Source organism: Thamnophis elegans, chromosome 6, assembly GCF_009769535.1.
Source record: "Thamnophis elegans isolate rThaEle1 chromosome 6, rThaEle1.pri, whole genome shotgun sequence".
Lineage (NCBI taxonomy): Eukaryota > Metazoa > Chordata > Lepidosauria > Squamata > Colubridae > Thamnophis > Thamnophis elegans.
Window position 1 is genome coordinate 7419169 of NC_045546.1, and position 21795 is coordinate 7440963.

Genomic DNA, 21795 nt, shown 5'->3' on the forward strand with positions numbered 1-21795 from the left:
AAACCTGAGCATTTCTAGAGAGGCAGCCTAGTTGTTCACTTAGTATATTTTCTTGGTGGCCATTGTGAAAAGAAAGTCTGGATCACTAAAAAAAATGGCGTAATGGATGGAAGTTTATCATGGAGAAATCCAATCTAGAAGTGAGGAAAAATTTCCGGAGGTGAGAAGAATTTATCAGTGGAAAAGCTTAGCTCTGGATATTGTGGGTGCCTCATCACTGGAGGTTTTCCAGAAAAGATTGGATAGGCATTTGTCCAGAATGAAAAGAATTTCGGTAAAGAATGCGTGAGCAGGGGGTGGATTATAAGCTCCAAGGCCCTTCCAACCCAATTACTGTATTTTTCAGAGTATAAGATGCTCCGAAGTATAAAACGCACCTAGCTTTTGGGGAGGAAAACAAGGGGGAAAAAATCTGCCTCTGCCTCCCAGCAATTTGCCTCCTTGCACCAAACAGCAAACAGTACAGAAGAGATACACTGTTTGTGGTGTTACATTTCAGACTATACCTGTACAGATGCTGTTAAAATTGATGTGGCTTTCTGGAAGTATACATTATTCTCTGCTATTGAAAAGAAGCTACAGTAGCACTGGGCCTCTTCAGATCAAGCATTTATTTTTAAAAGCTTTTTCATTTTGTTAAGTTGTCTAGAACAATAATAAAGCAGTCTTTAAAAAAATAAGTCTAATAATTTGAACATCCTATAGGCCAGTGGTAGTTAACCTGGTCCCTACCGCCCACTAGTGGATGTTCCAGCTTTCATGGTGGGCGGTAGGGGTTTGCTGTAACTCTGCTTTATAAATTTTATGAAGTACATTTACTTCCCTACTTTATAAATCACCATTACTGTAGAACCGGTGGGCGGTTAGAAACTTTTACTACTAACAGAGATACAAAAGTGGGCGGTAGGTATAAAAAGGTTGACTACCCCTGCTATAGGCATTTATAGTTATTGACTTATGGTACTTGAGAGACCGCCTGCTGCCAATTACCTCCCACAGACCCATTAGATCTCACAGGGTTGGCCTCCTCCGGGTGCCATCTACCAGCCAATGCCACCTGGCTATTACCCGGGGGAGGGCCTTCTCTGTGGCAGCTCCGGCCCTCTGGAATGAACTCCCCGCAGGGATTCGGACCCTCACCTCTCTCCAGGCCTTCCGAAAAGCCGTCAAAACCTGGCCCCTCTTGACATGTATGGTTGTGCGACTGTTGTTTACTTTTATTATTTGTATTTTGTTTTTTTATGTTCCCCTTTTCCCCCCTTGAATTGTTCGCCGCCCTGAGTCCTCCCGGAGAAGGGTGGCATACAAATAATACAATTCTATTCTATTCTATTCTATTCTACCTCCTTGCAGCAAACAGCAAACAGCCTGTTTCAGTTTAGTCTGATTAGAAGGAAAAAAAATCTGCCTCTGCCTCCCAGCAATTTGCTCCTTGCAGCAAACAGCAAACAGCCTGTTTCAGTTTAGCCTGATTAGAAGGGGAAAAAATCTGCCTCTGCCTCCCAGCAATTTGCTCCTTGCAGCAAACAGCAAACAGCCTGTTTCAGGTTAGCCTGATTAGAAGGGGAAAAAATCTGCCTCTGCCTCCCAGCAATTTGCCTCCTTGCAGCAAACAGAGTGTTTCCGTTTCAATTTCAGCCTCTACAAGCCCCATTTTTTCCATTTGCTGCAAGGAGGTAAATTGCTGGGAGGCAGAGGGCAAAGGGTGGGGGCTGGTGGGTGGTCAGGACTACATTCGGTGTGTAAGACGCACCCAAATTTTCACCCTCTTTTAGAGGAAAAAAATGGCTTGTCTTATACTCCGAAAAATACAGTATTCTATTTTCTAAAGGCAGGGGGTTGCAAATGGAGAGCAGATGCCTGCAGCGTGTAGCAACCAAGCAGGATTCTTCTAATGGTGGCAACTGGACTATTGGAACTGCCACCATAAGATGTCACACACAGGTGACATTATGTCTCAGCAACAGATTCACCAATCGCAATTACAGGTGCTGTAGCATCTCCGGAATCCCTTTGGCCTCTGTTTTAAGGGACCGACAATTACCTTGACAATGAGTCCTTTCGAGTCCACCATCCAGATTTTCTTAACAGCTTCTTCTCTGGGAATCCCTTCTTTCTCTAGTGCCATCACTATGAGGTGAGCAATACCCAAAGCAGCCTGCAAAGATGGAAAAAGAAATCAATTAATTATTTCCTTGTAAACAGGAGGAATGAAAGAGTAGGACCCAGTTCCAATGGAACTGATTTCGGAACAAAAAAGAAAAGTATTTCTTCATGGAAGGGACCACATAACCTGGGGAACTCCTTACTATAAGACATGGCGATGGCTACTATTTGGCGAACTCCAAAAAGAACATAGGGATAATTCATGGACAGCCTCGCAAGGCTAAAAGGTGGCCACCCCAAACCTTGTAACTCTCAGAAGCGAAAAAAGTCTTTAGAGATTCTCAGTCCTCCAGGTCATGGCTGTCCCAAATGTGCTTTTTCAGGAGGCAACTGGACTTTCTTGTTTTTTCTTTTGAAGACATTTCTTGCTTCTCATCCAAGAAGCTTCTTCATCTCTGATGTTTGGTGAACGCTTCCAATCCCTACAAGGACTACAGGAATCAGGAGCACCACTCAGGTGACCCTGAGGACACAGATAAACCTCCAAGTGCTTCAATAACCCTCTAAAAGGCTGCAAATGACCAGCTCTCTGCAAGGAGTATAAATCCTTCCATCCCTCATCATCCTGTCAGAGCTGAAGAAGCTTCTTGGATGAGAAGCGAAAGGTCTTCAAAAGAAAAAAAACAAGAAAGTCCAGTTGCCTCCTGAAAAAGCACTTTTGGGACAACCATGACCTGGATGACTGAGAATCTCTACAGACTTTTAGCTTTACAACTTGAGATGAGCAGCCTTTGAATGGTGTGGGAGTAGGAATGGATTTCCAGAGGGGAAAATTGCAGACAACAGGAACCAGGAGCATCACTCAGGTGACTCTCAGGACACAGATAAACCTCCAAGTGGCCTCAACAACCCTCTAAAAGGGTGCAAATGACCAGCTCTCTGCAAGGAATATAAATCCTTCCGTTCCCCACTATTTTGCCAGAGCTGAAGAAGCTTCTTGGATGAGAAGCGTAACGTCTTCAAAAGAAAAAAAACAACAACAAGTCAGTTGCCTCCTGAAGAAGCACCTTTGTGTCTCAGAGGCAAACCAGAATCTTACCTCTCCAGCTCCTTGGAAGACAAATTTATTATCAGAAAGCTTCTTCTTTGTAATTCTTAAGGCTGCAAAGATTCCGGCCATAGCAACAGAGGCAGTTCCTGCAAAAAGGAAACAAAAAAAAAATTCTTATTATTGGTGTGGATGGACTTGAGGTGCATACAGGCGATACAAAGAACTTGGGAGTCCTTTTCCAACAAGCGATGGTCTTTACCAGTCCATGACTGGCAAGGACTTCTGAGATCATGATTTCCCCTGGTGGTTGTTTGCAGCTTACAACTTGGGCAGAGAACCTCAGTACCCATTTTTCTCAGTTCTTTGCCAAGGGGCTTCTTTAGAAACTTCTGCTGTGCCTATGGGGGCTGTTTTGGCACCATGACAGTGCCAGCATTACCAAAGGGGTAAATCCATTGGTCAATGGAGCTAGTGGGACCTCCATCTTCCCATGTTGAAGACTGAATAGACATGATTATGACCTATCCCCTTTTCTTATGACCTATCTCCTTTTCTACTTATGACTATAACTTCGTTGCTTGTATCTTTATGATTTATATTGTTTTATTTAGTTTCCTAGTACAGTTTATGTTGATTGCTTATTTAGAATCCTATGTCTTATGGTTTATGATGAATGTATTTTTATGATGACCATGATAATACAATACAATACAATACAATACAATACAATACAATAGCAGAGTTAGAAGGGACCTTGGAGGTCTTCTAGTCCAACCCCCTGCCTAGGCAGGAAACCCTATACCGTTTCAGACAAGTAGTTATCCAACATCTTCTTTAAGACTTCCACTGTTGGAGTATTTACAACTTCTGGAGGCAAGCTGTTCCACTGATTAATTGTTCTAACTGTCAGGAAATTTCTCCTCAGTTCTAAGTTGCTTCTCTCCTTGATTAGTTTCCACCCATTGCTTCTTGTTCTACCCTCAGGTGCCTTGGAGAATAGTTTGACTCCCTCTTCTTTGTGGCAACCTCTCAGATACTGGAACACTGCTATCATGTCCCATGTCATAAATAATGATTTATCACTTGTAGCTTTTCTGTACAATGAGCGCTTATGCAGCAAAGACGAATTCCTTGTGCGTCCAATCACACTTGGCCAATAAAGAATTCTATTCTATTCTATTCTATTCTATTCTAGTCTGTTCTGTTCTGTTCTGGCGTATTCCATTCCATTCCACTTTATCTGACTTCCTTTTCTTTTCTTCCTTTTCTTTTTTTCTATTCTATTCTATTCTATTCTATTCTATTCTGTTTTCCTATTTTACAGAGAAAAAGGGGTAGAGAGAGACTGTTTTATAAATGGTCCTTGGTGTGGGCTTGAATGTCATGCTGATTCTGGTGTGTGACACTTGACATTTGTGTGTGTGTGTGTGTATGTTGATCGAAGGGGTTGATTAAATGACGTCAATTGAACTCTTTGTTTGAGCTGTAAGTGTTATGATTGCTACATTATGTTAATTGTGTTTTATGGGTTTGGTTGAGTTGGTTTACAATTTAAAGCAAGTATTTAATTAATCCTTACATTTGCTGTGAGTTTATAGGATTTTGGAGGCTGTTAATCAGTAAAGTGCAGAGAAGAGCAACCAGGATGATGAGGGGGCTGGAGCCTAAAACATATGAAGAACAGTTACAGGAACTGGGCATGGCTAGTCTAGTGAAGAGAAGGACCAGGGAAGTCAAGCTATTTTCTAAAGCACCTGAAGGCCAGACAAGGAATAATGGATGGAAACTGAACAAGGAGAGATTCAACCTAGAAATAAGGAGAAATTTTCTGACAATGAGAACAATCAACCAATGGAACAGAAGTTGCTTTTGGAAGTTGTGGGAGCTTCATCACTGGAGACTTTCAAGAAGAGACTCAACTGCCATGTGTCAGAAATGGCGTAGGGCCATGATGGCGAACCTATGGCACATGTGCCATAGGTGGCACGCGGAGCCATTTGTCAGGGCATGTGAGGTTTGGCCCTGTTAACTGGCCAGCGCGCATCCGTGCGCTGGCCACCTGACTTCGGCCTTCTTTTGAGGCCATTTTCCACTAGAGGCTTCCTTAAAGCCTCCGGAGCGCAAAAAACCCCCAGCCTTACGGGCAAACCGGAAGTTCAGGAATGTACTTCTGGTTTGCTCGTAGGGCCAGTTTTAGCCCTCCAGAGCCTTCAGGAGGCTTCCCTGAAGGCTCTGGAGGGCTAAAATCGGGAGTGACTTCCGATTTGCTCGTAGGGTCGTTTTTGCCCTCTGGAGCCTTCAGGGAAGCCTCCTGAAAGCCCCTGAAGACTCCAGAGGACAAAAAACGGTCCTACGAACAGACTGGAAGTCCATTCTCGAACTTTCGGTTTGCCCGTAGGACCGGTTTTTCGCCCTCCGGAGGTTTCAGGAAAGCTCCTGAAGCCTCCGGAGGGCCTCTGAGGGGCGGGGGAAGGCTGTTTCCGCCCTCCCCAAGCTCCTATAAAACCTCTGGAGCCTGGGGAGAGCAAAAAAAGCATGCCAAAAATGAGGGGTGGAGTGCTGGTCATGCGTGCATGCACGCTGGGGTCATGTGCATAGCATTATGGGTGTGGCACACCTGCGCACGACCCCCCTGTGCTGCCCCCGCTTTTGGCATGTGAACCAAAAAAGTTTGCCGTCATTGGCATAGGGTGTCCTGCTTGCATGGCCATGGGGAGTTGGACTAGATGACTTACAAGGTCCCTTCCAACACTGTTAATCTAACTTTGTTGAAAGACCTGGGTTAACTAACATATGATTGCCTAAACGTCCATGAAGATTTTCAGTCATCCAAGTCATCGTTGTCCCAAAGATGCTTTTTCAAGAGGCAATGCCTTCAAAGATAAAACAAGAGAGTCCAGTTGCCTCTTGAAAAAGCGCCTTTGGGATGTGTGATGCCCTGTACAATATTTCTAACAGTTATGTCAATTTATAAATTCTTCCCACGCTATCAAGCATACGTAGCTGGACTGTGCAATTTATGGACTATTAAGCCAAATGCATCGCTTAGTCTTAACAGGCTCTCGTTAAAAGATGCTCAACTCTAATGGCCTCTTGTATGCCTGCAGAACCAAAGCAACACAATCACACTTTTGCATTATAGATGAGCACGGTGACTGCGCTCGCCAGGTGTTTAGACACCTGCTTAACCGGGCCGATAGGAACGGAAAACTGTCTACATTTCTGATGAAGCCTGAATTGATCCGAACTGATGAAAAGGAAGATAGATCTAATTCCATCCTGGTAACTCGAGTCAGGAAGTGTGTTGGATTACATGATTACTTTGGAAACATTTGATTAGGCTAACTTTCCATCCGCAGGGTCAAAGCTGACTTGGTTTTGAGAAAACGGAGCAAGCATTTGGATAAATGGTATGGTCCAGGGGTGTCAAACTCGATTGGTTGAAGAACGGTTGCAGGAACTGAGTATGTCTAGTTTAATGAAAAGAAGGACTAGGGTTGACATGATAGCAATGTTCCAATATATCTCAGGGGCTGCCACACCTGAATGGAAGGATTTACATTCCTTGCAGACAGCTGGTCATTTGCATCCTTTTAGAGGGTCATGGAAGCACAAAGAAGAGGGAGTCAAGCTATTCTCCAAAGCACCTGAGGGTAGAACATTAAGCAATGGGTGAAAACTAATCAAGGAGAGAAGCAACTTAGAACTGAGGAGAAATTTCCCGACAGTTTGAACAATTAATCAGTGGAGCAACTTGCCTCCAGGAGTTGTGAATGCTCCAACATTGGAAGTTTTAAAGAAAAGGCTGGATTTGTCTGAAGTGGTGTAGGGTTTCCTGCCTAAGCAGCGGGTTGGACTAGAAGACCTCCAAGATCCCTTCCAACTCTGTTATTCTATTTCTATTCTATTTCATTGAGGGCTGCATCAAGTTTGACCTCAGGGTCCAGTGTATGTGGCAGGGTGGGTATGACCAGCTCAATGTCACTCAGCGAAGCTCAATTTTCGGCCCCGTCGGCCTCTTGCAGCCCTCTGCCAGCAAAAACAGAGTTCGGGAGCCCCGCATGTAGCTTCTCTGAGTTCCCTTTTCACTGGCAGAGGCACCATGGGCCAGCCCTTCCCTGTTTCCATGCAGGGCCCACAGGCCAGATCTAAGCACCCCACTGGCTGTTTCTGGCCCACAGCCTTTGTGTTTGACACCCCTGGTATGGTCTGCCACCTGTAACTATGACATTGGTGCTTGTGACCCATTTTGTAATGTACAATTCCAATAATAATAATAATAACTTGGTTATGGTTAACAACAGGTACATTAAGAAAGAAACAGAGTCACTAATCCTGGCTGCGCAAGAACAAGCTATCAGCACAAATGCCATTAAGGCCAAAATCGAAAAATCCTCTGATGATGCCAAATGCAGACTTTGCAAAGAAGCTGATGAAACTGTTGATCACATACTCAGCTGCTGTAAAAAAAATCACGCAGACTGATTATAAATTGCGGCACAATTCAGTAGCACAAATGATCCATTGGAATTTGTGCAAAAATTATAATATTAAAACAGCAACAAACTGTTGGGAACATCAGCCTGAAAAAGTCACCGAAAATCAGATGGTCAAGATCTTGTGGGATTTTCGCATACAAACGGACAAAATACTGGCGCATAATACACCAGACATCACACTGGTTGAGAAAAACAAGGTTATAATCATAGACATTGTAATGCCAGGTGATAGCAGGGTCGCCGAGAAGGAACATGAAAAAATAGCAAAACACCAGGACTTAAAAATCGAAATTCAGCGACTATGGCACAAACCAGCAGTGGTAATTCCAGTGGTAATTGGCACACTGGGTGCTATTCCAAAAGCACTGGAATTACATTTAAAACAGTTAAAATTGACAAAATCACCATCAGTCAAATGCAAAAAGCCGCACTGCTTGGATCTGCACGCATATTACGAAAATACGTTACGACGTCCTAGGCCCCTGGGTGGGGCTCGACTAGTAACCAATGCCAAATCTGGCGAAACAACTGGCCGCTGTGATACAATTGTATAATAACAACAACAACAACAACAACAACAACAACAACAATTGCAGTCCCACAAAACCAGTTTATTGAACTGTTTTGGGATTGCGTAAGGCCAACGGTGTTTTCGATTTTTGCCCTGCAAACTTAGAAAATAAATCTACTCTGTTCTGAATTCTGATGAAAGGGAAAAGTTTTCCAATGCACATTTTAAATGGCATTTCCCAGCTAGGTGTTAAAAGCTGGGTTTTGTTCCTCCTCCTCTCAGACACAGACGAGAACATATAATGAAGTGTTTAGCAGATGAGAGACCATGGTGTTACATTATCTCACAAGGCTGAAGGGTGACACCTTCATTTATTTCAAGAGAATTGATTGCAGGCTCCAGAATGAGCCCAATTTTGCCATTTGTACCACACACAAATACACCCACACACCACCCACACACAAACACGTTTAATGAATATCTGGTTGGCTGCGAAGTGAAGAGTTTTTTTCCCCTTGACTACAAGAACAGAGAAATATGGTCGATGCACCAAAGAAGTTAGAGTTACAGAATTCGTTTGGAAGGGACCTTTTCCCACTCTTAAAGTTTCACACATTCGCTTTCACAAATGCGGTGTTGTGCACATGCGTGCATCCACCATTTCTGTGGCTTGGTTCTGAATGGGCTGTGGCCCAGCACCGGTGGTTGGGGACTCCCGATTTAGGAGATATCTTAACGCATCCAGTATCCTGCTATTGTTATCCTATAGCAGTGATGGCTAACCTTTTCGTCGTGCTCACCCCTTCACCCATATTGCAATACACGTTAGACACCCCCACAAGCCCCCCTCTGCATGCATGCATGACCCCCTATGCTCCTGCCTCCCCCCATGCATGCGCGAGTGACCCCCCACCTTCCGTTTTGGGCCTATTAGGCCTCCCTGCAGCCTCCTGGCAGCAAAAACGGGCCGTAGCGGAGGGCGTGCCATAGATACACCATCATGGTCCTATAGCTTTAAAAGCTCTTTATGCAAAAAATCCAGCTTTGTTCCCTTAGTGATGTCAACCCCAACGCCCGGGGAGGCCAAATCTAGCCTGTGGGGTGCTTAGATCTGGCCTGTGGGTCCGCCCTGGAAACAGTGAAGGACTGGCCCATGGGGCCTCTGCCAGTGAAATGGAGCTCATGAGGGCTGCACAAGGCCCCCCGAGCTCCATTTTCGCTGGCAGAGGATTGCGGGAGGCTGTCCCAGCCGGAAACAGTGCTCAGGAGCACATTTTTTGCTGGCCGAGCACTTGGGCCAGCAAGTGATGTAATGCTGGCCACGCCTCATGGCTGCGCCAACCCTGGTCCCCCGAGGTGAAACACAATCCTCTCAGTGAAATCAAATTTGACACTCCTGGCCAGAGGTCAGAAACAAATTGCTCTGGAGCCGCATGTGGCTCTTTCATCCCTCTGCTGTGGCTCCCTGTCACCAGTCGGCACCACGATATTGAGAGGAGCTTCCGGTTGGGGGGGTAGGAAAACAGGGCATGCCAGGAGGACACTATAGCAAGGGGCGGGTTTTCCGGTCAGCTCCAAAATTGATAGGGCTTTCGGTTAGGATAGGTAGAGGAAAAAGGGCACCATGCTAGAAGGAGACTCTATGGTAGGGAAATCGGACTTCCGGTCGGCTCCTGAATTGAACCGGGGGGGGGGGGGGGGGCTTCCGGTTAGGACCTTTGTGGCTCTTTGAGTCTTTAAGGTTGCTGACCCCTGGCCCTGGCTTAGCCTGATTTGTGAGAATATTCAAACACGCTTTTCAAAATTCATATTTAACAAAGCTCAGTGCACTCCTCTGTCCTCTTGAGGGAGCTAAGGATTCATTTTTATCAGCATCGGAAGGACGGACGCCATACAATACAAGGCACACAAGTTTTCGAAAGAAACACTTCACGTTTTAAAAAAAACCCATTCTTATAAAGAGAGGAGGGGAAGGAAAGGATGCTAAAGGATGGTATGATTCAACTTTTCCTGTTATTTGGTTTTAAGAAATCTCTACAGTCTTCCCAAGAGTTAGGGTGGGCCTACCTATAATTCTATATTCTAATGACTAAAATCACCGAAGCGTTGCAGGACGGTGTTGCAATAATAAATGCCTAATATGATAATTTTTTTCTTAAAGAATGTTTCTCCTAGGCCTCATCAGCTCTACCAATTGTTCCCCTGTTTTCCAGTTATGTAACCCGAGACATGAAGAACAAAAATTTATTATAAAAAGTAGGCTCTGCTAATCTCAAAGGAGAAGACTTTTAAGAGCCCTGCAGATGTTTTCAAGTAAGCAATCGGCTATTTAATGTTCATTTAATACCAAAAGGTCATTCTGCAAAACAAATAGAAATCAATCTTTCCTGCTCAGTGCAATTTGCCAACTCAAAAAAGAAAAGAAAAGAAAAGAAAAATTCAAGCTTTTATTAATGACATCTTAAGAATCCATTTATTCAGTTGGTGACTTTAAATTCATTGCCTTTTATTTATGTTTAGTTAATTTAATTTCATTAAAATGGGTGTGTCCAGCCCGCAACTTCTGAATAGCTAGTAATGTGGCTACCCAAGACTGCAAACTTTCAACATTATTATGTGATTTATGCACATTAGCTATGTTTTATATTTTATATGCAGCCATATAAAACAATTCCTCTCCACTCCATTCAACCCAGGCAAACCAAAAGGTTAGACAGACATGAATTATCCAGTCTTGGCAACTTTTAAGGCTTGTGGACTTCAACTCCCAGAATTCCCCTGCTTGTTTGGCAGTTACTTGATTGGGAAATTGTTTGCTTCGTGATTGTTCGTCCATATTTAATCTTGGTGTTAATCTCTGCTCCTTTGAGGGTTGATCATTGGTGAGGAGGTGCTCTGGTCTTTTGTTCCTCTTTCGGCTTGTTGACTGTATCTTTTAAATGGTATGTAGATGTTGTGCATGTCTATGTGCCTGTTGATGGCCGATTTGTCAGAGTGCCAAGCTTGGATCGAACCAAGTCCAAAAATTCTAAAGCATTGCTAACCTTTTATGTCACTGTGTGCTTATCTGCATGCCGGAAATGGCATGTCAAACCATCTTGCCTGGAACATGTGGCCTCGCTGGCCTCCATGTGCGTGGGAGCACCGAAACCTGGAAGAGCAGGGTTCTGGCATTCATTTGTGTGCCAGCACCCAAAGTTCTGGTTTCCGGCACAGATGTGCACCTGACAAACAGCTAGCTGTTGCGCATGCACGCAACAGAAACTGAGAAGTTCGGGTGCAGGCGTGCAGGCATACGCATGCGCGCCGGAGAACTGCTCTCGCAGGTTTCGGTATTCCCGCATGTGCGAAAGGCAGCTGGCCAGCGCGCATGCATGCACAGGGATGAGGAAGAGGAGCCAGTGAGGTCATGTGTCCCCCCAAGTGAAGCTCAGAAGACCTTCAGAGACCTTCTGAGGTAAAAAGAGCATGTTGATATGGAATCAGCTGAAGAGGAACTTCATAGAAAACGGCATGCAAGATTGCCACCTTCCATTTTATCAATGAACGGTTGAACGTGTCAGAGGATTCATGACCGACAGAGACATGGTAACGAGATCAGCCAATGAACAGGCATAGCAACTAAGTCAGCCAATGAGGGCTGTTTAGAAACTGAAAACAGTATTTGCTGGAGACAGCTAGGCGCCTGGGCGTGGCTTAGTCCAACTGTTCTGTACTAAAAGCTGCAAGTCTGTGCTGAGAACTAATCTGGTCTGCAATGCTGAACTCTGAACTGAAAACTGTTCTGATTTCTCCTGTTGGTATTGTATATTTACGTATGTGTTATATTATATATAAAGAGAAGTTAATGCAGTGGTGAAATTCAATTTTTTTTACTACCGGTTCTGTGGGCGTGGCAGGGGAAGGTTACTGCAAAATCCCCATTTCCTCCCAATCAGCTGGAACTCGGGAGGCAGAGAATAGATGGGGTGTGGCCAGCCAGAGGTGGTATTTACCGGTTCTCTAAACTACTCAAAATTTCCGCTACCGGTTCTCCAGAATGTGTCAGAACCTGCTGGCTTTCACCCCTGAGTTAATGAATCCTGCTGAATCAGTTACCTGTCTGTGCTTTCTGGATTTGATTTCGGCAAGAAACTCTGACAGAACGCCTTACCTTGAATGTCATCGTTGAAAGTGCAATAACGATTGCGATATTTGTTCAGTAGCCGGAACGCATTGGCATTGGCAAAGTCTTCAAACTGAATGAGACAGTTCATTCCGTACCTGCAGAGTGAAAAAGGAATAATAATTGAGAATAATAACCCTTGTCAGAAGAACGAATGGGAAAAAACAGCGGCAACTTCCTGGCAGGAAGAAATAGGAAACTCTCTTCACAAACCAATGTAATAAAATGTAACCTTGGAAGTTGTAATGCAAAAATTGCGGAGGACACCAAATTGGGGAAAATCTGAAACAGAGAAATGTTGGCATCGATAGGCTTCCACAGAGACAAATATAGAGGGTCCTTGACTTACAACATTTGATGTGTGACTGTTCAAAGTTACAACGACACTGAAAAAAGTGACTTATGAGCAGGGGTGGGCTTCAAAAATTTCAGCAATGGATTCTCTGCCTGGTTGCTGGGTGGGTGTGGCAATGGTGGGCGTGGCCTAGTCAGCCTACTGCACCATGGGTGTGTGGTGTGTGTGTTTTCATCTTCCTCAGGATCTGGAGGCTTTCCTCGAGCCTCTGGGAGGGCAAAAATTGCTTTCCCCAGGCTCTGGGGCCCATTTCCAGCCTTCCGGGAGGCCCATTTTTCCACCTCCCCAAGCCCCAGATCGCTCCTGAGTGAAGGAGTGGAACGTCTGCCAGTTTGAACTGAGGTAACGGAATGTGAGGCCTGGTTGCTGGGTGGGTGTGGCCACGGTGTTAACCTAATCTTACATAGCTTCCTCTCTGGTAATATTGAACTGCAAACTAGGGCATACAAAACATTTGCTAGACCAATTCTCAAATACAGCTTATCTGTCTGGAACCCGCACTGCATATCGGACATTAATACAATTGAGCGAGTCCAGAGGTATTTCACGAGAAGAGTCCTCCACTCCTCTGCTCGCAACAGAATCCCTTATGTACTTCCTCCTCCTATTTTCCTCACAGGGAAAAAGAGGGACTGGCTGGCCCAGGGGCGTTCATAGCTAAAGCAGAACTAGAACTCACAGGCGCCTGCTGAGTTCTCCACTCCTCTGCTCGCAACAGAATACCTTATGCCACCAGACTTGAAATTTCGGGCTTAGGAAACTTAGAATTTCACCGGCTTCTATCCAACCTAAGCGTAGTACATAAAATTATCCGCTACAATGTCCTACCTGTCAATGACTACTTCAGCTTCAACCACAACAACACGCGAGCACACAATAGATACAAACTTCAGGTGAACCACTTCAAACTCGATTGCAGAAAATACGACTTCAGCAACAGAGGGGTCAATGCCTGAAATGAACTACCTGACTGACTCTGGGGTTTCTTCCCCAACCTCCCCCAAACTTTAACCTTAGACTGCCTACTGTCGACCTCCCTCTATTCCTAAGAGGTCCGTAAAGGGGGCACGCATAAGCGCATCAAGTGCCTACCATCCCTGTTGTACTATCCCCATTTATTCGTATCCATTTCATGTATTCCTAATCATGTTTATACTTATACTTACATTATCTAATTCATGCTTGACGAAATAAATGAAATAAAATAAACCCAGCACACACAAACTCTGGATTATACGGCAGACCCTCGGAGGATTCTTTGAAAGACCCACTCATGGGGAAAAAAAAGTTTCTCTAAAAGCACATGGTGAAACAATCAGCGCTTTGAATATATAAGGTGAATAATTGGAGAGACGGCGCCGATGCGTGGAGACTTAACGTTGAAAGAAAAACGTGATGAATAGATGCCTTCTGAATAAGTGGCCAAGGGAGTATCTCATGAAAAAAGAATACGTTGCCTTTGGGTCCCAAGCTCAGCAATAAAACTTTGGCATGGCAAAACAATCTTCCATTCAGCACCTCCGACTCTTCCTGAAAACCTGACGTGAACAAGGCCAGGATAACACGGAGGGCTTCCCATCGGAAACCGACACCAGGAAAATCAAGCTTTATTTCTACACAAGCTATTGAAAGCTCCATTCATCACTGCACTAAAAAGGTTCCTGGTTTTTGTTAGTGTCTCCCAGGTGTATATATATATTTTTGTCTTGTTGCTATTTGTCAGGATTCCTCCCCCTCCCATGCTAAAATTGTGTCTGTCAGCAAGAAGACAAAGGCAGCTGCCTTTGTGGAGTCTTGCTAGACATTCATACAAGTAATTCAGTCCCTGTTTTGCTCCTTGATTTTAAAAAAAAAGATTAGAAAAGAAGAAAATATTTACCTCTTCGAGGGCCCTTCCATCTCACCTGTTTTTCGGACGGGCATCTGCTGTTAAAGAGCTTACAATCCATGCCATACAAAGCATTTAAAAAAAAATCCTGACAAGGGGAAGCATCAGGACAAGGGGAAGCATGAGGACCCGGATTGTTGTTGGGGGCAATATGCTGACTCTGTAAACCGCTTAGAGAGGGCTGAAAGCCCTATGAAGCGGTATATAAGTCTAACTGCTATTGCTATTGCTATCAAATTCCTGGCAGGGGGCTACAGTTCTTACTGCATCTACCTTCTGGATTTGTTGAGTGAATTCGGCCCCGTTTTACCACTTTTCTTGCCACCGTTGTTATGTGAATCTTCGCAGTTGTTAATTTAGCAGCAGGTTAAGTGAATAGCAATAGCAGTTAGACTTATATACCGCTTCATAGGGCTTTCAGCCCTCTCTAAGCGGTTTACAGAGTCAGCATATTGCCCCCAACAACAATCTGGGTCCTCATTTTACCCACCTCGGAAGGATGGAAGGCTGAGTCAACCCTGAGCCAGTGAGATTTGAACAGCCGAACTGCAGAACTGCAGTCAGCTGAAATAGCCTGCAGTGCTGCATTTAACCACTGCGCCACCTCGGCTCTGGCTTCCTCACTGACTTTGGTTGTCAGACCTTCGGGACGCTGCAACCGTCATAAATTTGAGTCAGTTACCAAGCCTCTGAATTCCAATCAAATGACCAATGGCTGTTCTGACCCAGGCTTCCTTAGAAAACAAGAAGCAAAGTCTTGATTCCTGCAAAACCTCTTTCATTTACGCGACTGGGAATTCTTTTCATTCACAGTCAACAAGCCTTAGCAAACAGTCTTTCAGAGGAATGTTTATCCACACGCACCTTATCTCGTTTGGAGCACTGCCCGATAACTAGTTTCCAAACGCAAGGCAAGGCAACACTTGGCACAGAGTCTCTTAAAGTCACAGACAAAATTTTTGCGTGCAACAAACCGGCAGTAATTCCGGGAGCAACCTACCCCTGGGACACGACTTCGCAACTAACAACCACCACCTACAAGAAAGTTCTCTAAACTCTAAACTTCTAGTAACAACATCAATGTATTCAGAGCTCAACTCCTAATGATTATCTGGACATGCATCAAGCAAAGTTGGCTAGGTATAACCACTTATAAGAAAGGGCTTTTTCTTGTGCCATATCCATCATTGGACAGTGTCAATCATGTTGGTGATTGGTGATCCTATTTTTATCAACAGCCACACAAAAATTTGTCCAAACCAGTCCCTTAGATTTTGAAGCCATGATGTTCTTCTGCCTGGATCTCTTTTGCTTTCAATCTTTCCTTGGAGGATTAAGTGAAGGATGCCAGAGGTGGTATTCACTAGGTTCTGACAAGTTCTGGAGAACCGGTAGTGGAAATTCTGAGTAGTTTGGACAGGGGTGGACTGTTGCCAATTTTGCTACCGGTTCGCAACCTGCGTGCAGTGCATGTGTGCACTGTTCAATGTAATTTGTTCTTCATGCATAAACAGAACAATTCACAGTGAACTGCGCATGCACAATCACTAAAAACCAAAATGACGGCGGCACAGCGGCGGCGAGGGAACTGGTTCGGGGGTTTGGCAGGCCTGGGTTGCTGCCAGTTCTGCAACCTAGGCATGAATTGCACTTCCAGTTCGGTCAAACCGGGATGAACCAGGAGCAACCCACCTCTGAGTTCGGAGAACCGGTAAATACCACCTCTGACTGGCCCCGCCCGCATCTACTCTCTGCCTCCTGAGTCCCAGGCTGATTGGGAGGAACGGGGGACTTTGCAATATTCTTCCCCTGCCAACGCCCACCAAGCCATGACACGCCCACCAAGCCACACCCACAAAACTGTTATTAATTTTTTTTGAATCCCACCACTGAAGTATGCTGTATTTTTTTGCATCACATGCCCGAAATATTCTAACTTTCACTTTTGATGATCACCCTTGGCTTTCCAGAGGCGGGTTATCACCTCTTCATTTCTGATTTTGTCAACCCAGCTTATACTTAACAGCTGCCTGCAAATCCACATTTTGAATACTTCTAGCCTCTTCAAGTGGCTTTCTGTTCGAGACCAACTCTCCACTCCATAGGGCAGGATAGAAAAGATGCAGCATTTGACAAGACTGATTTTCAATCTTAGGCTTATGTTGTGATTGCAGGAGACCTTTTCCATTTTGAAGGCTACTGTTCGAGCTTTCTCTATCCTTGTCTTTATTTCAGTCCCAGCTTCTATGTAGATTTGAAGAAAAGGGGTACCGTTCTCTAAATTGGCCCCTGCTGACGCCTTTTTAATTTTAAGATGAAAACTGAGGACAATTCCAGCTTCTAGCAATTTCTTCTTGCAAATTACTGTATTTATCCCCCAAAAGAAAATAAGCCTGAATGCAAGACAGCTGCCCATATAAAGAAAGCTTGAATGGGGTATGAAAGGAAAACAGACATAAATACACCTGAAGAATTCTCTTATGCCACCTGTCTTACCATCTTGTAAACAGTGTGGAAGAGATTTCCCTCCCAATTGATGGGTGCATACAGCTGAATGCATGCATGCAAAAAGCTGGTACAGTGTTTAAGGCAGGGGTGTCAAACACAAGACCTGGGGACTGGATCCAGCCTTTGGGGTGCTTAGTTCTGGCCCGCAGATCTAAGCGTGCGGCCCTCCTCCAGCTCCATTTTCGCTGGCAGAGGATTGCAGGAGGATGTCGCAGCTGAAAATGGAGCTCGGGAGTCCATTTTTGCTGGCAGAGTGCTTGGGCCGCCACAGGCACCGCCCTGACACAAGTGACATGCTGGCCACGCCCATCCTGGCTCCCTGAGGTCAAACACAATCCTGATGTGGCTCTTCACGAAATCGAGTTTGATACCCCTGGTTTAAGGAGATAGGCCAGGATGACAGACCGCTGGAGAAAGGCAAGGCATAAATCTGGCAAGTGTATAAATACTGTAATGATATCCACATACTCTTAAAGAAGTCTAGACAGGACAAAAATTAAGTTTTATTAAGGATTAAAATGTTTATATAAAATATGGCGCTGCATCTGGAAAAATATACATGCTATAATTGTCTCTCTCTTTCTCTTATAAATACACAAAGAGACTGTAGAAATCTAATTTCATCATGCATTGTAATAAGTTTAAGAGCCTCATTATCAGTAAGCGAGTGTAAATAGACTGGATTGGATGGTCCGTTTTGCCTGCTCCAAATTTAGGTAGAAAATGTGGCAGAAAGCCATGAAATACAGAGTCTGTGATGCCTGCAAGCTGTCTTTTCTTTTAGACTTCAGGCTGCCACACTTTCTACTGTCTATTTTCTATTGTGGGAAAACGGGAGGGGAGATTATATGTAGCGAAAATCAATTGATGAGGAATGGCTAGAAAACGGGGTGCGCGGAGGCCAAAAATGGGGTGGGCGGAGGCTGAAAATGGGATGTGAAGGCTGAAAATGGGGCACGTGGAGGTGGCAATAGGCTATGGCGATCCCCGCAGCCTGAAACAGCTGATCATCGGGAGGCCAATACAACTGACAATCAGCTGTTTGTGCTAATCAGGCTGTGCTGAAGCTGAAACTGAAACGGACTGTTTGCTGCAAGGAGGCAAATTGCTGGGAGGCAGAGGCAGATTTTTTTTTCTTGTTTTCCTCCCCCAAAGCTAGGTATGTCTTATACTTTGGAGCATCTTATACTCCAAAAAATATGGTAATCATCCAGGCTTGAGATTTATTTCAGGGAGAATTTACCTTGGGAACTCTTAATTTCCACGCATTTTTTTCATCTGAACTCGACATTTTTCGCAAACAGATTATGCCTATCAAGGAGATAAGCAGGTAGAAATTTTTTTGGACCCAAATGGAATTTTTCCATAAGGAGAGACAAGTTTCCACTTGCACTCTGATACGGCTTCATTACCTCACAAGTACCAAGTCTTTGTTTTCCTGAGATCGAGGGGATTTAAATTAATCTTTTACTTAAGTCTCACTCCATTATTTCTGGGCTAACTTTTGCTAGATGTAGCTGAGCACCAGGGACTGGGTTTTGCTTTCAGAATCAGAATAACAGAATTGAAAGGGATCTTCGAGGTCATCTAATTCAACCCGCAGCCCGGGACAAGGATACTCTTGCCATCTTGGACAAGTGCCCGTCCAGTCATTTCTTGAAAACCTCCAGAGAAAGTAAACCTTCGAGAACAAAATTAGTGTGACATCATATTCTAGCCATTACATTTTAAAAAAATATTGTCTGTCTGTCTGCCTGTCTTTCTTTCCTTTTTCTTTCTCTTCTTCCTTTCTCCCTCTCCTGCTCTCTTCCTTCATCAGTTCCAAACAATTAGGCAACTTTCATTCATATCTGTAACCTCCTTAGATCTAGTTTTTCTTTGCTTCATGAACAGACAACCCCCTTCCTTTCTCCCTTTCCTTCCTTCCTTCCTTCCTTCCTTCCTCCCTCCCTCCCTCCCTCCCTCCCTCCCTCCCTCTCCTGCTCTCTCTCCTTCATCAGATCCAAACAATTAGACATCTTTCATTCATAAGCGCACCAACATGCCAACCGTCCCTGTCCTAATGTCCCCATTCAATTCATTTATTTGTATCCATTTCATGTATTCATAATCATATTTATACTTATACCTGTTATCATATACATGCTTGACAAATAATAAAATAACATAAAATATCTATAACATCCTTAGATCTAAAGTTTTTCTGTTTCATGAACACACAACCTTCTTTACCCTTTAGTTCCTTCCTTCCCTCCCTCCCTCTTTAAAAGCCTTTGCCGACTCCTGGTGCCCGCTGGACAGATTCTTCCATTTTCCTTGGCAAACTTTTTCCGAAGTGACGTGCCATTGCCTGCTTCTTAGGCTGAATAGCCCAAGGTCACCCAGATGGCTTTGTGCCTGAGACAGGAACTAAGAGTCACTGTTTATTGTTCTATTTACAGGATTTTAAAGCCACCTACACCACGCCTTCTACTTCCACCTCCCAAAATTGCCCACAGCAGAGGCGGCCAAGGAAACGTCGTGATAAAAGATCTGCAACATATTCTCAACTCCAGCAAAAACGGACATCATCAACAAATACCTTTTGTTGGAGTACTTTTTCAAAACAGACGAATAACAGATAGCTGGCCTGGGATACTCTTCCTGACATATAACCTTATCCTGGGCTTTTTATCATGACGGCTGAATCTGGCTTTAGGTACATAATCTCAGGTGCTTTGCCTGGCCCCTGCCATTTCTCACATCATCACCCGTCAAAGACTGGCAGTCAACCAAAGAAAATGGCACCATTACTTAAGGGGCTTCTCCAGGCCAATTAATACCGCCGCCTTTGCAAAATACCCCGGCAAGGGAAGGAGATATCAACCTCTTTCCATCTTAACTTCTGAATTGATGAGGTTGAAAGGACAGTGTGTGAGGACTCCTTGATTTCATCACTCACCAATGTTCTGTCTCGGGACAGACGCCTGGGCAAATCACCAGACAAAACCAAATTAAGCTGAAATCCGAGATTGGCAATTGGCATGTTATTTACGTGCCAAGCAGTTGCTCCGATTCAGATCTTTGGTGAGTTTTCTTCCAGCCTTTCAAAATGTGGATTTGAACCCTGGGTAGACCACAGACCTACCACAATTCATTTTTGTGACCGTTTTTCCCACTTTTGACCGTTGCATCACGCCCCTCCCCATGGTCAGGTGATGATTTATATTCAGATGCTTGCCAACGGAATCATATTTATGATGCTTGCAGTCAGTGGTGGGATTCAAATAATTTAACAGCCGGTTCTCTGTCCTAATTACCAGCTGGGTAGGTGGGGCTCGGTGGTCATGTGACTAGGAGGGCATGGCCAACTTGACATCACTCGGGTTGATGGTTGCAGGAATTAGGTATGACTAGTTTAATGAAAAGAAAGACTAGGGGAGACATGATAGCAGTGTTTCCCCGAAAATAAGACAGGATCTTATTTTCTTTTGACCTCCAAAATAAACACTTGGCCTTATTTTTGGGGATGCCTTATTATTTCTGAGGTGCAGGAGGCAGCGAGCGTGGTCACATCATGGCTGCTGCTGTGTTGCAAGATTTTTTGAGGAGGGTTTATTTTCGGCGATGGCTTATTTTTAGCGCATGCGCTCAAAAGCTCGATTGGACTTATTATCCAGGGAGGTCTTATTTTCGGGGAAACAGGGTAGCAGTTTTCAATATCTCAGCAGTTGCCACAAAGGAGGTCAACCTGTTCTCCAAAGCACCTGAAAGGCAGGACAAGAAGCGACGGATGGAAACCAATCAAGGAGAGGAGCAAGCTAGAACTAAGGAGAATTTCTGACAGTGAGAACAATTAACCAGTAGAACAGAAGTTGCCTCCAGAAGTTGTGAGTGCTCCATCACTGGATGCTTTCAAGAAGAGATCGGATAACCACTTGTCTGAAATGTTATAGGGTTTCCTGTTTGAGCAAGGTGGTGGACTAGAAGACCTCCAAGGTCCCTTTCAACTCTGTTATGTACCTTGGTTCTAATTATTTGGCTGCAATGCTATAACTGGTGATGCTACTATTCTTCTTATGGCACCATTTCAGTAATAGCAGGTTCAATGCATTTAATAAACAGTATCTATTAAAAGTCCTTTAAAGATTCTAATCCTAAGAGAGGTCAATCCAGGAGAGAGGACCACTTGGAAATCCCAAAACCATACATAATGGTGATTGAGGATGATTGAGGATGAGGATAATATCAATTTATATAGCTGTCCACCAAGATTGGGGAATTGTAGAACTGGACACGAAAGAGACTATTTTAATTTGAGCACTTCCTTCCCATCAGCCAAGGAATGTTGTTGGCAGGAATCAACTGGAGGACATATAAATTCCTTCTATGACGTGGGATGGAACCTTTTGAAGGATATGGTCTCAAATAAACCAACTTACATTGAAATTTGTCAGGAAAGGCAAATCTATTTTCTACTCCTGGAGGCACATTTGGCAAAAATTTGGGTGGCTCCTGGCTCAGCTTCCTGCCCAGGGAGACCAATCTTTCTATCTGTATCTGTCCGCCCCGTGCCAACTCAATGAAGTGATGGACGTGATGAGCCAGGGCCTGGAGGCTGTTAGGGACTGGATGGGGGTTAACAAGCTTGTTCTCAATCCAGATAAGACCGAGTGGCTGCTGTGCTTCCCTCCCACTAATTGGCCAAGTGTTCCATCTCTCAGGCTGGGGGG

The 21795-nt window shown here is 44.4% G+C and overlaps 1 protein-coding gene across 1 annotated transcript in view; it reads right to left on the reverse strand.

The window, feature by feature from the left end:
• The window catches only part of ME3 (malic enzyme 3), a 122500-nt gene that overhangs the window by 7258 nt on the left and 93447 nt on the right, over positions 1-21795 (reverse strand). Inside the window, exons 8-10 of the mRNA XM_032219197.1 lie at positions 12321-12430; positions 3206-3303; positions 2045-2158 (exon numbers count right to left, since the gene is read on the reverse strand). Of these exons, the coding sequence (XP_032075088.1) occupies positions 2045-2158; positions 3206-3303; positions 12321-12430 (322 nt within the window). The remainder of the gene's footprint in view (positions 1-2044; positions 2159-3205; positions 3304-12320; positions 12431-21795) is intronic.